The 16,951-nt window shown below is 46.4% G+C and overlaps 1 protein-coding gene across 1 annotated transcript; it reads left to right on the plus strand.

Annotated features, from left to right (window-relative positions):
- Nucleotides 1-10,753: 10,753 nt before the first annotated feature.
- Nucleotides 10,754-12,739, plus strand: LOC125347832 (basic proline-rich protein-like). The gene has a single exon (XM_048340786.1). The coding sequence runs from the start codon at nt 10,754-10,756 to the stop codon at nt 12,737-12,739; it is 1,986 nt and encodes a 661-aa protein (XP_048196743.1).
- The last annotated feature ends 4,212 nt before the right edge of the window (nt 12,740-16,951 follow it).

Here is a 16,951-nt window from a genome sequence, read left to right on the forward strand (position 1 = left end):
CCTTAGTACCACGCAAAAGTAATGACTCAATGATTGAGCAGACTCTTCCAAATTAAATGATGAAATCTTCACCTAATATCCACTGTACTTGTCCACAGCCATCAGTAGGACCTCTCTTTGTGCTGAATACTGAGAGTAGGGATGCTATTCGTTATTTTGCTTTTTTCATTACAGCAAAAATACAGTACACCCATTCATAGGAGGAATGCTTGCCTCGCATGTGTAAACTGAGTTCAAGCACCCTCTATGAAGGCAACCATTTTGGAAGGAGCCCCCGCGTTTCCTCGGCAAGCAGGGTGAGTACCGCAGTAGGCGGTGCTGCTCAGCAATCAGCCACAGGAGGAGGGTAAGCAGATAGGACCACAGGGACGGCGGGGCAGGGGCAGTCAGGAGTGCTTCCTTGAGCCGAACAAGATCCTAAGAAGGCTTACATTTCACTTCAAGACTCTTATAGTTTGAATCCATACATGTGTCAGAAGAGAGAAGGCTAGAGAAGTGGAAAGACAAGGTACTTTTTAAACTGAAGGAGTTGAAGACCTTGGAGAAGAGACATACTGATCAAAAACAGTGGGTTTCAAATGTGTAAGTTATACAGGCAGATCCTGAAATATGGAGAAATTGTCTTTAAAATGTCTTTTGATAGTAAAAAAATACTTTGTGAAACATAACTTGTCAGGCTGGATATTCAAGACCCAGAGAGGCTCATCATCTTACCCTGTTTGTGTTCTCATTGGAGAAGTGAGGGACACAGTGCTTGACTGGAGGAGAGTAGTGCAAAGTTAAAAACAAAGTGTCATTTCTTTCTCTTTATAGATTTAGTTCATCTTCTAAATTGCTGCTGCTGCTGCTGCTGCTACTGGTGGTTGCCAAGAAGATAAATATAGTAAAGGCCCAAATATTTTAAGCCTGAAAATAGTAAACATACTGAACTGATATATATTTAATTTTTTGAAACTCTATGGTACTGCATTATTTTTAAAATGATGTAACTAAGGAAATATTGATATTAAGCACTTAGAATTTGTAATTGTCCCCAAAGGTCAGTGAATGCATACCTGAATATGCAATTTAGTAAAGTGTCAGTAAAACAAATAATAGATACTGTAAGACTTTGCTATATAACAGTAAACTTGAGATGCTGCTAATATTTAAATATGGAGTTACATCATCAACTATCATCTTGCTGCACATATTATAAATAGCAAACGGCCTGGGCTGGATTGAACTATGCTAGTTTTTCATTTTTATTTTTGTACAAACTCAATACTTCTTTTGTTTGATCCACTTTAATTTTTATAGTTTGGGTTTTTTAGCCTTTAAACCTTGAGTTTTGTAGCGATCTTAGACTAAGGTTTGATACGTTTTACCAAATATGTGGAGTATGATCATTTGTCTTACATGTAATAAAGCACATTTCCAATGTGTAATAGTTTTACGAATCTCTAGTTCCACAGTTTTCCCTACACTCTCAGACGTGCTTTCAGCTTTTGATCAGTCTCATGGCATTTCAGTTGAAAAAAACCAAAAGCCCAGACAATGTATACAGCAGGAAATGGCTTTGGTCCTAATAAGTACATGCGATTTTTTGTCTTTCAGACTGTATCAGTCTGTCAGTTCTGGCATTTCCTTCAATGTCTTTCCCAAGTGTCCAAATACCCACCCCCCCTCTGCCCCTGGACACGCTCTTGGGGCTGGCAGCGGGAGATCTGTGCTGCCAAACAGATGAACATGCTTCCTCCTGGGCCACCATCCTCCCACCCACTGCCAAAACAAGGCAACTAAGCACTGCGTACATACGGGATTCAGCTGAGCCCTACAGCTCCTTCTCTACATACTCTGGGGCTTGCAGCACTTGTAAACCCTCCTCTCAGATGAACACTTCCTCCTGGAAGGTGGTGGAAACCAAACAATAGTCTTCCTAGCAGTTTCATAGGCTACTGCTGATTCATTTGGGTCATGCCTTTCTTAACACCAAGAGCACAGGTGTAAGGCTCACCTGAATTCCCTGTGTCAGGATCTGGTGCTCAGGGACAAGTCCTGAGCGCCCACCCACCCTGCCAAGTGGCCAGGCCTGCGGGACGGCAGAATGTGCAGGGCCAGTGCGGAGCACCGGAATGCTTGGGGCCCAGCTACTCACTCTCTGTCTGCCACCTGCACACTCTGTTTTCCTTTGATCTCAAGAGGAAGTCTTCCATTTCATCTTTATTTTCAATGTTTTCTATTGAAGCAGCTAAAATACAATGAATAGCAGCATGAGTTTTCAAGTGTTGGGGGGGTGGGGGGGGGGACAGGATCCTTTCTGCAGCTCACTAGCGTTTCCTATTGATAAGCCAGAGCTCTTGTTCCGAGGAACTGGCTGAAAGAATGGTGTCTTAAGATAAAAATGATAAAGGGAAGAGAAGAGGACCAAAGGCAGCAAGAGCACGCTAACAGACAAAAAACAGTCAGTGACCTAAAAAGCTGGCAAACACCTTTTAGATGATTAGAATCAAATCCCCTGCACGAAGCTTTCTACTTTTTAAAAATCTTATACCACTTTTATTATTAATCATGTTAGTAGAAGAACTTACAACACAGAATTAAATGAGTCTATTTTTAATCTAGTTGTAGAGAAATACTCCAGAACAGAGTGATACTTTATTCTTTAAGAAAATAGGGTTGCCGTTGGACAAAGCAGCTTGTGACTACTGTCTTAATCAAGGTCACCACTTTAACCTTCTCACCCGCCCTCCCAAACTGCCCTTTGCTCACTCTCCTTAACTTTAAGGTTATTTATTGAATTTTTTGTCATTCAACAAAGTAGTTTATATATACAATACAAAAAAGTAAAATGGTTATCAGGTTTGATTTAAATGTCTTTTAACCCAAGAAGATTAGCTGATAATTCTTTTAAGTGTAACAAAACAAGATATATTCAGTTTTCTATTAAATTATTTAGGATAATTTTGGTATCCAATAAAAATGACATTTTACCTATTTTGCTAACTTTTGAATTGAAATGAAGGGATAAGAAACAATTAGGCTTGTGATTTATTTGAGTTACAAAAGGGAAATTTTGTTTCTCACTGCTTTTTTGGTCATAATTTTTTGTCTTATTTGAAAATAGGTTGTCAAGTAATCTATGTCCTTCTAGATTTCATGTATAAAGTTTTAACTTCTTTGTGTTAGAAAGTGTTGGAAAATATTAAGTAATGAATAAAATGAAAACAAAACCAACTCCCTGTATTTCCACAGTGTTAAGGAACTGCTGGATTCTGTTCTTGGTTTCTATCTAGCAGTGTTATCGTATATTGTGATAAAAATGTAAATGTTACAAAATTTAGCTAGTCAACGCATCTAAAAGCTTAAATCAAGTAACAATAAGCTGCATCAAAATTTCTTCTTGCATATACAACTTTTCTTCATTTCAACGAGGAAGAGAAAACTTACAGCAGTAATTCCAGTCATCCTTAGTGTCAGGCTAAGGCCTGCCCTGCCCAGTTCCGGTGGGAAGTTCCTGAGCGCTACCCCACTCCCCAGACACTGCAGGGAACACTGCCTAGGCACTTCTCCTTTACCATTATGGTATTTACAGTTCTGTGCACTGAGGCAATTTAAATGAAGAGTGATTAAACTAAAAAATTCAGGTAATTTATTAAAATGACCAAAAACACATGTGATATCCTGGCAGGAAAAGTACCTTTTGCATGAAGACGCCTGGAACGACTGTTTGGGGCAGAATAAACAGATCAGAAGACGTGCAGGAAGTGCTGGAAATGCACTCAATATCTGGTGGCCATGGACCTCCGTCTCAAACAGGAATTGTAGTCGCCGACGAGCCTCCAGGGCTCCTAAAAAGCCAGGTGGAGTTCTCCAAAGAGAAAGGCAACCTTTAACAGCAGAGGTCACTACTGCTTCTCGAGCAGCACTGTGATTGACAGTCCCCAAAGACGTGAGACCACCCCCACCTCTGACACCTACATTCTGACCATCCCTAAGGGTTATCACAAGACAGAGATGTGGAGTAACAGATCTGGATATGTAAGAAAGTTAAAAAGCATGACATTAAATAAAATATTATTAAGTACATCTTATACTGCTTACTGTCAATGCCATGATAGACACACATGATGTGGCCTTTAAGCTCCCGAGAGCAGGGCATCTACTTGCCTACCATTAGGAAACAGCTGAGGGTCATACGCAAAGCACTGACCACATGCAAACATCTGACTCTTTTTTTTTTTTCTTTTTTCTTTTTTGCCAGTCCTGGGGCTTGGACTCAGGGCCTGAGCACTGTCCCTGGCTTCTTCTTGCTCAAGGCTAGCACTCTGCCACTTGAGCCACAGCGCCACTTCTGGCCATTTTCTGTATATGTGGCGCTGGGGAATCGAACCCAGGGCCTCATGTATAGGAGGCAAGCACTCTTGCCACTAGGCCATATCCCCAGCTCCACATCTGACTCTTAATAGGAGCAGTTACTATGATTTTACTACACAAAATAGTTCCTGTCTACACATCAGTCTTTAAATCATGTCTCATGCTACCCAGAGAAAAAGGTCAACAAAAAGATACATGTTTTTATTTGTATTTTTTTTCTCCATACCAAAAAAACTACAGAACAAAACTGAATTTTTTTAGTGAGTAGAGAAAAAAAATCTAATGATAAAATAATTCCTTCAACTATGTTCATCACAGCACAATTTACCATTGCTAAAATATGGAACCAACCCAGATGTCCTTCAGGAGATGAATCAAGAAAATGTGGTACATACACACAATGGAATTCTGTGCCTCTATCAGAAAGAATGACATTGCCCCATTTGTAAGGAAATGGAAGGACTTGGAAAAAAATCATACTTAAGTGAGCCAGACCCACAGAAACATAGACTCTATGGTTTCCCTCATTGATAATAATTAGTATATGTCTAGGATTGTTCTAGTAGAAGATCACAATCACTCAAGAGCTATGTACATATGAACATATAAGATGATGCTAAGTGAAGTGAACTCCAAGTCATGGAAGTAAGTGGTTTATCATTATTGTTATTTTCAACGTACCATGTGAAGTTATGCCATTTTCTTTTGTCTTTCTTCCCCAGTGTTTTACTCCTGACATCACTGTAACTGATTTTGGTACCCTGGATATTGTATATATGTTTATTGGAACTAGGGAAGGGAAGGGGAACTCAAAATAGAGAGATAAAGGATAAAAGGTGAACCAATGCAACAGGAATAAAAGATGAACCAATGCAACAGCAATATTACATATGCTATAAACCAACTGTACAACTCGAGAGCAAGAAATTTGGGGAGGGGGGAGAGGGGAGAAAAATGAGGGAGGAGTTTGAAAGTTTGATAAGAAATGTACCCACTGCCTTACATATGAAACTGTAACCCGTTGTACATCACTCACTTTGACAATAAATAAATTAGTGAATAAAAAATAATTGCTTCAGTAAAAATGGAATCGGTGTGAAATGAACAATCAGTAGCCAAATGCAAGCCCTAACTGAATAAAAATTAGCATCTGAAACTGGTAGTTAAGTGCAAAAATATATCCTGATAGTTCTTTTAACTGTTTCAACATCTGTTAAGTTCTATAATGTAGTAGACATTTGATCATACAGAAAGTCTATAGTTGTAGTAAGGATGAGAAAAGAGAACACGCCATCATTTCTCTCCTATAAATTAATTCTTACTCCAGCAACAATTTACTAATTTGGGGTACTTGGCATTTCAAAACTCTTACAAGAAAAGTCCATTCAGAAAAGATAGTTTTGTTTCGGGCAAAACTTCAAATCCAGGGATCTTTGTAGTACCTCAGGATATGAGTTGGATATGTAGTGAATCATGCCTTCATTAAACAATATAAACTAGGTAGTTTCAGCTTCATCTATGGTCTGCTTTTCCGGCTGCCTTGACTTTTCTTTCTCCTCTCTAACTAACATCCCTACACCTATGGAATCTAATCACATTTTTAATTTTTAATGGAGCCCATTCTCATGCAAGACTTGTTTCTTGTACTTCTTTCTATTTTAACTTCTGCAACAGTAGAACAGTCAGTAGATAAATATTTGAAGAACAGATTAATAGCTTGCATAGATACGAAGCATAGAAGATTTGGAGTGGCATCTGGTTCACCAAAGTAAACAACAAAATGTATTTGCTTCATACCTCTTATTGCACAAGTAGCCAGGACAAGAGTAAAACACAGAAAAATCATCAAATAAACTAAAATTCCAAAAAGCACTTATTGGAAAAAAAACAACAACTATAAAATGTTCATACACTGAGAAGAAATAATTTTATTTTTGCTCTAAAAGTCCAACAATTCACTTACTAAAAGATCTTAGGTTCAATTTGTTTTAGTAAATTAGCATTGTATATCTTACTGGCAGTACCAACCACTCCTAAAATATTAGTTTTTAAAAAAGAGTAAAACAAGTTAATGTGAAAAAGTAAGTAAATATTCAAGTAGTTTATACTTTCAAAATAGAATCTATCATCTAAAGAAAAAAAAATCTATCATGTAAAGGAAAAGATCTCTTTTTTAAAGGGAAAAAATAAAATACCCAAAAAGGGATAATCATATGTAATACATGCACATAAAATAAAGACCAAGAAAAATTAAAACCCCAAAAGAAAAACAGCATTCAGTTATCAGAAAACACAGGTGAACATCCAGAGTTCTGGCAAGAAAGACATTATTCTTGTATTTGGAATATTAGAGTGAGGAAATCCATGTATGTTTTAGACAAAAGGACAACTCTGCCTTAAAAATCAGAAAGGTAAGAAGGAGACTTTATAAGAATCGGTACCAAAAGAAACAAAGGAATCAGTTTTGGCTTCTAGATCTACAGTCTCATTTCCTTCTAGAACACCTACGAGGCAGAGCCACCGTGGTCTACAGAGAGAAGCTGGACTCGGGAAGGCCCCTGTCAGTGCGGGAGGCACACCGGAAGTCTCTAGACCAGCTGACCGGTCTCACAAGTCCATCCTGCCACTGCCCACCTCCACCAAGGTGCTAGGGCTCACCCTAGATTCCGTTCTGAACCCTTAGAATTCTGCTTCTACTGATTTGGTTCTTCATCAAAACCTCTTAATTCACACACCCCTGAAATGAATGGACCAAAACCGGGAAACATTTAATTACGCTTATTTTAACTCTATTAATTGAGATTAATAAACAGGGAAAGGAGGAATGACTTGGTCATGTCACAGTAAGGGGAAAAACTGTGACAGAAATGAATCCATTTCATTTTGAGAAAAACATGGTCCTCTTGATTCTGAACAAAACCCCCATTCTTCCGTTGTATTTCAAAATCTTCCAAATGCCTTTATGTATATCTTGGCTTTTCTGTTTGCATTACAAATAATTTTTTATTGTATAAGCAGATTTCCTATTTTTATATATCTGCCTCCTTTCTGCCTCAGTCAATCTAGAATTAAATGTCTGTATGTCTGTCCTTCAAGGCTTGGGGCTCCCCTTCAGGGAGTCCGCAGGACATCTTTCTCAAGAGTTTCCGATGGTCCACGACCCACGTGTCGGGAGTAGTGTTTGCTGGTGTGCTTCCTTGAGTTGTACACTGAGTTGTGTTCTGAATGAATACCTCTCCCTCTTCCTATTCGGGAATGAAACTTCTCCTTCCTGTGGCGCTCCCAAAGCAAATGCTAGCACATACAGTAGGTGTGTAAGAAATGCCTATTATAGATTAATTGCTTGACTAACAGATCTCATGCACAGGATTATTTTGTAAACTTCTTGCTCCAGAACATAAATATTCTCTTCCCTAACTACGTTCAGCATTACATAAAATACATACATGCCTTACATAAAAATATATTTTAATAATTTAAGCTTAGATTACGGAATGAGAATTAGACACAACTGTAATCCTAATTTCTCAGGAGACAGAGATCTACGGCATAGCATTTCAAGGGCAGAACAGTTCAAAATAACTAGCAAAAAGCCAGAGTAGAGCCAGGGCTCCAGTGGTGGAGCACCAGCTAGCGTGGATGCCACGCAGGCATGTGCTCTGAGTTCAAACCCTGGTATGGAATTTTTTATGTCAGAGGCTGAATATCTTGATGTTTTCATCTCTAATTTTTTTTCATTAAAAGATGTTTGTTTTATATACTATCACAAGAAACTCAAAGTTATTACTCTCAAATCGTGTAAAGAAAGTTCCAGTGATTAGTCCAAAATTACACAGCCCGTAATGTCCACGTCAGTCAGGCATTCACCCTCCTGTCAGTTCACAGTTCCTAGCACACAAGAATTACAAGCCATGCCCACAGAAAAGAGCGTACAAATAAATGGCCTCTTCCTTTCTAGCAAGAGCTCAGCTTTTTGATATGTGAAATGTCTGGAACACAGAGATGGGCATAGAAGAAACATGGGAATCCTCATGGATTTGTTAAGTATATTTGTGAGAAGACAGGAAATTCTTTAGGCCAGCATGACTTCTAAGTGTATACGGAAAAAAACACAAATCCAGAAAAAAATATCAGTTTTACACTTTCGTTTTCAAGTTTGACCAATGAAACATTTTGAATTAGCTAAAAATGACAGATCACAAAGAACTGCAGCCTAAGCGACACATGGGAGAAGAACACGAGTATTATATAGATTGTCTTAAAGAAATGTATTGATTAAATTTTACAAAATAACTTGGGTGAAATAATTTTACCATTAAAAGTATATATGGCGTGTGTGTGCATGTACACTACACTGGCCTCATTTCACTATATATATACTACAATTTATTAATTTTAAATAAAGATCTTTAAAGTATCTGAAGAAATTAGAAATCCATCATCTATCATAACTAAAGAGCATAAATTGAAATATTGAGAAATGATATGAAACAACAGAGAGGAAACAGTTCACAGTTTTTAATACTAAGTCTTAAGTATGAAGGAGGTTTATATACTTCATTACTTTTTAAAATCTATTAGCCTCTAATGTAGAGTTATTGATCACAAATGCTCAGAAAATAGACCTCTGCAGGGTTTCCACTCCTCTGAGCTTCCGACCAGTCTTTCCTGCTCTGAAGAGCTGAGAAGTTCATGTAACACAGTGTCAGAGCCTTACAGTGGCCTAAAAAAGACCCTGTACAACATGTCTCTCCTGAGTCCATCTTCAGCGTAAGAACGGAAGCCTATGTTCAAGACACTAAACAACTTAAATGCATGAATCTGCTTAAATGAAGAGAAATCTCTAGACTTCTAGAAAAAGTGTTACAATATATTCTGAAAGATCATTCCAAGACCACTGGTAGTCCAAAGTGCATGGAAGGGAGGGGAGGGCAGATCCTCTCAGTTCATCAAGCCGGGGGTAGGTTTTCCCGGATTTGGGGCCACTAGAGTCTGCCCGAACACTTGGTTTTAGCCAAGCCTATTTAAATATGAGGAAATCATCCCTTCACCATTGGGGTTATCTAGACAAATTTTCATCTTCTGATATACTTTAATCTTCACAAAAATCCATGTTCTGCATTCTGCGCAAGGTAGACAAAGCCCCCGCTCCTTCCTTTCCTCACCCAGGGCACCCCGACAAAGCCCCCGCTCCTTCCTTTCCTCACCCAGGGCACCCCGACAAAGCCCCCGCTCCTTCCTTTCCTCACCCAGGGCACCCCGACAAAGCCCCCGCTCCTTCCTTTCCTCACCCAGGGCACCCCGACAAAGCCCCCGCTCCTCCCTTTCCTCACCCAGGGCACCCCGACAAAGCCCCCGCTCCTTCCTGTCCTCACCCAGGGCACCCCTGCGCTTCGCTGACACCCTCTGGCCCCAGTGGTTAACTCACTTGACAGCGGGCCATGCTGCGGCCTCCACCCTCAAGTTGGGGACGGCATCTTATTTTCTATTTTGTTAAAGAAGCTCCTCTGCACTAACTTATTTATTTATTTATCTAGGCAGGCCAGTCCCGGGGCTTGGACTCAGGGCCTGAGCACTGTCCCTGGCTTCTTTTTGCTCAAGGCCAGCGCTCTACCACTGGAGCCACAGCGCCCCTTCTGGCCTTTTCTGTTCATGTGGTGCTGGGGACTCGAACCCAGGGCCTCGTGCGTGCTAGGCGCGCGCTCCGCCGCTATGTCACACTCCCAGCCTGGTGCGGGCACTTTATGATAAGCTAGCACTGAACTACCCGTGTGTGTGTCTACACACTCGCCTCTGACCTGTCACACCGCTCAGCTTCACGGAACTGAAGACAAGCAACTATTTCGTAATGATTCCAAAATAAACATAGCGGCGCGCCTACGCCTGACATGACTCCTGACATGACTTCACAGTGTCCCGGGACTCCAACCCACCCGGCGACGCGGTCTCCCGTCTCCCCACTCTGGCTTTCATAGCCCCCCCCGCGCCCCGCACACGGGCCTGAGCGCACCCCAAGTCTCTCCTTCCGTCTCTCACGGCACCAGGGCTTTCCCCTAACTTCTCAGGGCTCCTGTGTCCTATGAGGCCGTCTACGGAGCAAGAAGGCGAGCGGTCTCCCTGGCCCCGTGGGCTGCAAGTGTGACCCACGAGTGGGCGGGGCGCGCCCCGAGGCCCGCGCGGGCTCCAGCCGACGCCCCCGCAGCCGGGCCCCTTTTCCGTCCTTGCCCTCACTTCTCCCTCCTTTCGGGGACTGGCGACTCGCACGTTCTGGTTGCTCGTGCTTCTGCTAAGTGCTTTTAAAGTTATTTTTCTATTTGAAATCAGGACACGTCTGTCCTATCGGCGCGGTCCTGGTTAAGACGGACACACCGACCCTGCAGAACTAAGTTACGTTTGCATGGAGCCGGAAAACACGCCAGGAAGTCACGAGCTGACCCACGGAGACCGTGGGCAGCTCGGTGGGGCCCCACTTGCCGGGGCTCTCTCGCTGGGGTCACGGGCCGACTTCTTCGTTAAACCCAGAAGCGAGCCAGGGGCCCGTGCGGCCGGGCGTGCTGGGTGCGGAACCCGCCCGAGGATGACTGACGGGGAGCACCGTGTGCGCCGGGGTCGCCCCCGACCCCACGTGAACACCCTGGGGGTCACGGGAGTGGGCAGCAGCGGGGCCGCGGTCGCCCGGGCCCGTCGCCCTCCGCCGAGCGTCGGGGGCTCCGGGGAGGGGGGCGCGCGGGACGGGTCCGGGGGTCCCGCGCGGTGCGCGCCCGGCGTGCGGGACGGGTCCGGGGGTCCCGCGCGGTGCGCGCCCGGCGGGGCATCCCCCGTTCCCGAAGTTCGCAGAACTCCGCCTGGCCGCGGCCGGCCCGGCCTGCGGGAAGCCCCGGGCCGCCCACCGGGCACCGGGTCCCGCCCCAACGTCCCCTCCCGGCCCGCCCGCCACTCACCGCCCGCCGCCGCCGGCCTGGCCGTGCGGGTCCGGGTCCGCCGCGCGGAGGACGCGAGCTCGGGGGGCCGGGGGTGGCGCCCCCTCCTCCCCGCCCCGCCGCAAGGGCTCCGGGGCCGGTGCTCCGGGCAGGCGGGCGGCCGGCGGGTCTCCCGCGCGCCCGCCTCGGACGGCTGCGGCCTGCCCGCTCCCGCGCCCGCCCGCCCGCCGCGGCCAGGTGCGCTCCCGCGCCCGCGCGCCGCCGCCTCCGAAGGCGCCGAGCCGCGGCCCCGCGCCCCGCTCCCCGCCCGGGCGCGCCCCGCTCCGCAGCCTCCGGCCGCCGCCGCCGCCGCTCGGTCCCGGCTCCTCCTCGGCGCTCGGCGCTCCGGGAGGCGGGGACGCGGGGCCGCGGGGCCCGGCGCGCGCCGCCCTCTCCCGGGAAGCCTCGCCGCCCGCGTCGGAGGGCGGCAAGTTGCGGCCGCGCGGCGCCTCCGGACCGCGCTGCTACCTGACAGTTCTCCGCGGCCGCGGCTCGGCCGGCCCGGCCCCGGCGGCGGCTCCCCGGTCCGCCCCTCGCCGTGGCCTCGCCGTGGCCGGGGGCGGGAGGGGGCCCGGGCCGTGAACCCGACGTGGCAGCCCCGGTGCCATCGTCCCGCGGCCCCCGCGCGGCCTCCGAACCCCCGGCCCCGCGATGGAGAGCGGCGCGCGCGGCGAACGGCCTTACCTTCCCGGCGCAGTCGGTCTCCATGGGGAGGGCGGAGGGACGGGGCCCGGGCCGCGTGCCCGGCGCTGCCCGCGGGCTCGGGTCACACCTGTGGGCGGGCGCCCACCCGCAGCGGCGCCCGGCGCCCCGCGCGCGGCCTCGGCTCCCCGGCGCGGGCGCGCGGCGCTAATCGGCCCGGAGAGCGCGGGGCCGCGCCGCCGGCCGGGGCTGGGCGGTGTGGCGCCCGCCGCCCGCCGCCCGCCGGGGGATGGGGCTCGGTCCCGTGCCCGCCCCGCCCGCGCTCGGGGCGGCCCGGCAGCTCGCGGGGACGGAGCCGCCCTCCGCCCCTGCCGCGCGCCCGCCCGGCTCCCGCGAGCTCGCCGGCGCTCGGCGGGTGCGCGGAGGACCGCCGGGAGACTCGAGCCCCGAGCTTTCGGCCACTTGCGGGCTCCGCTCCGCACTCCGCTCCGCGGCCCGGCCGTTGGCTACCCGAGTCACATGACGCGCGGCAGCTCCTTAAATACCGCGCCGCGCGCCCCGCAGCCGGCGAGCCCCCAGCGCCCCGCGCCGCCCCGCGCCCCGGCCCCGCGCCCCCCCCCTTAAACGCGGGGGGGAGCGGAGCACCCGCAGCCCGCAGGGGAGGGTGGAAGTGGGCACCCTGGGCTTCCCCTCCCACAATACCGAATACCGACCGGGACCGGACCGGAGCGCCCTCGCTCCGTCCACGCGCACCGCCCAGCCCTCCGCTCGGCCGGTCCTGACCTGAGACGCGGGTCCCGGGGACACGCGGGCCCGAGAAGCCATGCTGCAGCCTGCAGAGACGCTGGTGGACGCGCGGTGAAGTCGGGGCTGGGCTCCCGACCGCCCTCAGAGGCAGCTCCAAGTTTGCCGCCCGGAGGGAAAGGGGCCCCGGGACCGGCCCTGGAGGGAGCGAGCCGCCCGGCGGGCCCGGGGGCCACGCCCCTCCCTCCGGGAAGGACGGCTCGGGTCGGCCCTGCCCCTCACCAGAGCAGGGGTGTCGTCACCAGGCGCCAGCAGACACTGCAATGGCATCCCCCCTTCTGGGGATGTCTGATGAGTTTGAGGGCAGGGAGAAGTTGAGTCTGAAGAATTGAAGAGGGCCAGGTCTCTTGCTGCCGGGTCAAGTGCTCCAGGTTAGCGTTAGGTCATTATTTGTGCGTTAAGGCTACCTGGTGACAATCCTGCAGAATCCAGGTTTTTATATACTCTGGTTTTTATAACAGATGTTTCATTTTGTTTCCTTATAAAATTTTACACTGCATATTACTCTTTGTGTGATATATACATTAATCTCACTTATGAAAAATGAAAAATCCACTGTCATGGAGTACATTTTTGTATATTATTCTGTGTTTTCTTTGGGAGTAAATGCTAGGCAGGCAGGCCATTAGCACTTCTGTCTTTATATTACAGGTGTCAAGCATGAGCAAGCTAACACCTGAAATTAGGAGAAACAGCAGTGATTCAAAGTAAGAACAAATTTGCTTATACAAGTTTCTCCAAGAAAACCTTACTTTTTCTAGCTACTCGTGTACCTATCACATGTTTTCACTTGGCACAACCAAGATTTTCTATTATTGTCATGTGGAAAATTCAAGATAGCTCCACCTTGAGATCTCTCTTTAAAAGACGTACATCCTTTTACACCCTTTATAACACCCCAGTGCTCTTTACCTAGTAAGTTATTATTAAAAGTTACTTCTTCCATTTGATAAGCTCTTGTGGAATTAACCAGCCCTTTCTCTCTCTCTCCAGATACAATGCGTTTTGACACTGAATGCACTGAAGGTGTTTTTGTGTTGGGTCATCTACTGTTATCCACCCATGCTCACAGTGTCTCCGCCTAGCTGAGGTGCTGCTTATCTTATCTGCCGTCTAGCCATCTCCCTGTAAAGGTCTCCTCCTTCATCTCCGGACCAGGGGGCTAAGGGCATTGGAGCCAGCGAGTTGCCTGTGCACTTCTGACTTACGGTGTTTGGTTCTTTTTTCTTTAAATCATAACCTCCTTTCTTTTTTCCTGAAATTGACTCAGGCGAGGTTCTAGGTTCCAGTTAATAGAACAAAGCTATTCTTATAGACCACCATCAAATTACAGCATAAACTGTAGACAGAGCAATCTTCCATGAAAATCCTATCTTTACCCTTCCCATTTTGCTGATTTGTTTTCATCTTCCGTGTCGTATGCTACTCAAAATGGAGAAATGAAGATACTTTAAGAAAAAAGGGAGTGGAAATGTTGCACTGTCCATCTGTTAGTGTTCCCTATGACAGAAAACATGAAGAATCAACGTGAAATTTAATCTGGGTGAAGTAGGAGACTTTTAATCTCTATTAGACTTTCTTAGAGTATTAGTCTTACTCTTCTATTAGACCTAGTCTGTGGAAGCAAAGCTGAATGTATCTTACTGAGACTTGGAAGGTATGCCAATGTAACTGATGCTCCAGATGCTTCAGTAAACCTCACCAAGATCATAGCCTGTTCCGCAGGCCTTGACTGCATCTGCATGCAGAACGCCCGTGCGAAGGCAGAGGGCTCTGCTTTCGCTGTCTTGGGGGCAGCGCACCAACTCCGGCTCACAGAGACTGCAGAATGGCTTCTCAGTGAGATCTGAGCTCCATTTCTGTGACATCTTGTTGTACAAAACCTCCCTCTTGTGAAGTATAACAATGAAAACCCTTTCAGAAATTAGGTATCAGTGTGATATAGTACTTATTTAAAATTCAAAGTTTGTTACTTTCCATTGGATAACTTTAAATGTTTCTATATTTATTAATTAGATCTAATGTCAGAAAAAGAATGACTATTCATGGTAATATGTAGTTTCTTGGGATAGGTTTTGATAGATAGCTCAGGCTGGTCTCAAACTTGCCACTGAGACAAGGTTGGCCTAGAATTCACTATCTTCATGTCTCTACTTCCCAGGTGCCTATACTGTCATGTCTATCCAATATATTTGCACTTAGTGATGGCTACTTTCTCTTCTGTATCAAATACACACATCTTTTCAGAGTAGAGGAATGAAACCTTGACATGCTCACCACTAATTCCTCCATCAGGAGTCCCCGTTTGCACACTCATCTTCTCCATGTGGATCAGAGTCTCCAACGACTCCATAGCCTCAGGTTTTGAAGGACAGTCAGAGGTGCACTGTGGCTTGACCTCCTAAGCCAGGTAGACACGTTCATTTCATCTGTCTTTGGCTTTGACCTCAAATCATTGTCTTTTTCCCCAGACTGTCCATTCAATACAAGACTCAGTTGATAATCCAGTTCCTACTGGTGGCATCCATACCTGGACTCCCACAATTTCCCATGCACACCCACAATTACAATGTAAACGTGCGTGTGTGTCATTTGTGGGCTGGGAAATAGATCCCACCCCCTGCAGTGCACGCTGTACATATGTGTTGTGTCTGGCTGAGTGATATCCACAGATGGCCTCATCTGTTCCTCTGAGACTAACTTGAAAGACACCTCATTATAAAGCAAAAGCAGAACACTTTTTGTCACTTTTTTGTCCACTAGTAAGCCTGTAGCTAGCAATGCCACCACTAGATGGCACTCATGTACTAATTAGCAATGCAAGTTATGTCATGTCCGAGGACTTCCTGTGGTGTTTTTTAGAAAGGGAACTGAGATAGTCCCACTTGTCCAGCCTTTCTTTGATTTGTTGGATTTCTGAGCCTTCGTTGAGGAAGTTTCTTCCACTGCCAAGGAGTCATAGAGTTTCTCCTATTTCTTCTTATAGAGTTTTCAGGGTGCCTGATTTTATTTCCAGGTCTTTGATCCATTTAGAGTTGATTTTGGTGCAGGGTGATAGATAGGGGTCTAGTTTTAGTTTGTTACAGGTGTTGACCCCGTTTTGCCAGCACCATTTGTTGAAGAGGCTGTCTTTGTTCCAACCTATATTTTTAGCTTTTTTGTCAAAGATTAGGTAGCCGTAGGTCTGCAGGTTCATTTCTGGGTCTTCAGTTCTGTTCCATTGGTCCTCAGGCCTGTTCTTGTGCCAGTACCAAGCTGTTTTTATTACTATAGCTTTGTAGTACAATTTAAAGTTTGGTATTGATATTCCTCCTGCACTGTTCTTTCTACTTAGGATTGTTTTTGCTATTGGGTTTTTTTTTTATTGTTCCATATGAATTTCTGAATTGCTTCCTCTATTTCAGCAGCCCTACTTTTGGGAATCTACCCAAAAATCTACAAGCAAGACCTCACTAAAGCTACCAGCACAACTATGTTCATTGCAGCGCAACTTGTCATGGCCAAAACATGGAACCAACCTAGAGGCCCCTCACCAGATGAGTGGATCAGGAAAATGTGGTACATATACACAATAGAATTCTATGCCTCCATCAGAAGGAATGGCACTGCCCCATTCATAAGGAAATGGAAGGACTTGGAAAAAAATCATACTAAGTGAAGTGACCCAGATCCAAAGAAACGTAATCTCTAGGGTGTCGCTCATAGGGAATAGCTAGTACAGGAATAGGCTAGTTATGGTAAAAAAAAATCAAAATACCTCAATAGCTACACCCATATGACCACATAAGAAGATGCCAAGTGAAATGAACTCCACGTTATGGAAACAAGAGTTATACCACTGTTGTAATTATTCTCAACATGCCATGTGAACTCGTACTACTTTTTTTTTCTATTTTTCCTTGTCTGTTTGTTTGACTGAGTGGTTTGTTTAGTTTTGTTTCTCTTGCAGTCCCTTCCTGTGGCTGTACCCTCACTACCACTGTATCACCTCTGAGTACCCTGGATATTGTCCATACGGGTAATAGAACTGGGGAAGGGAGGGGGAATACCAAAATCAAGAGACAAAGAACAAAAAGACAAACCATTCACAAAGCAAACCATTACAAAACCATTTGGTATAAACCAACTGCACAACTCTTGGCAGGAGAGGGGAAAGGGGAAGGGGGAGGGGGAAATGAGGTAGGAGGTAA

Source organism: Perognathus longimembris, chromosome 3, assembly GCF_023159225.1.
Source record: "Perognathus longimembris pacificus isolate PPM17 chromosome 3, ASM2315922v1, whole genome shotgun sequence".
Lineage (NCBI taxonomy): Eukaryota > Metazoa > Chordata > Mammalia > Rodentia > Heteromyidae > Perognathus > Perognathus longimembris.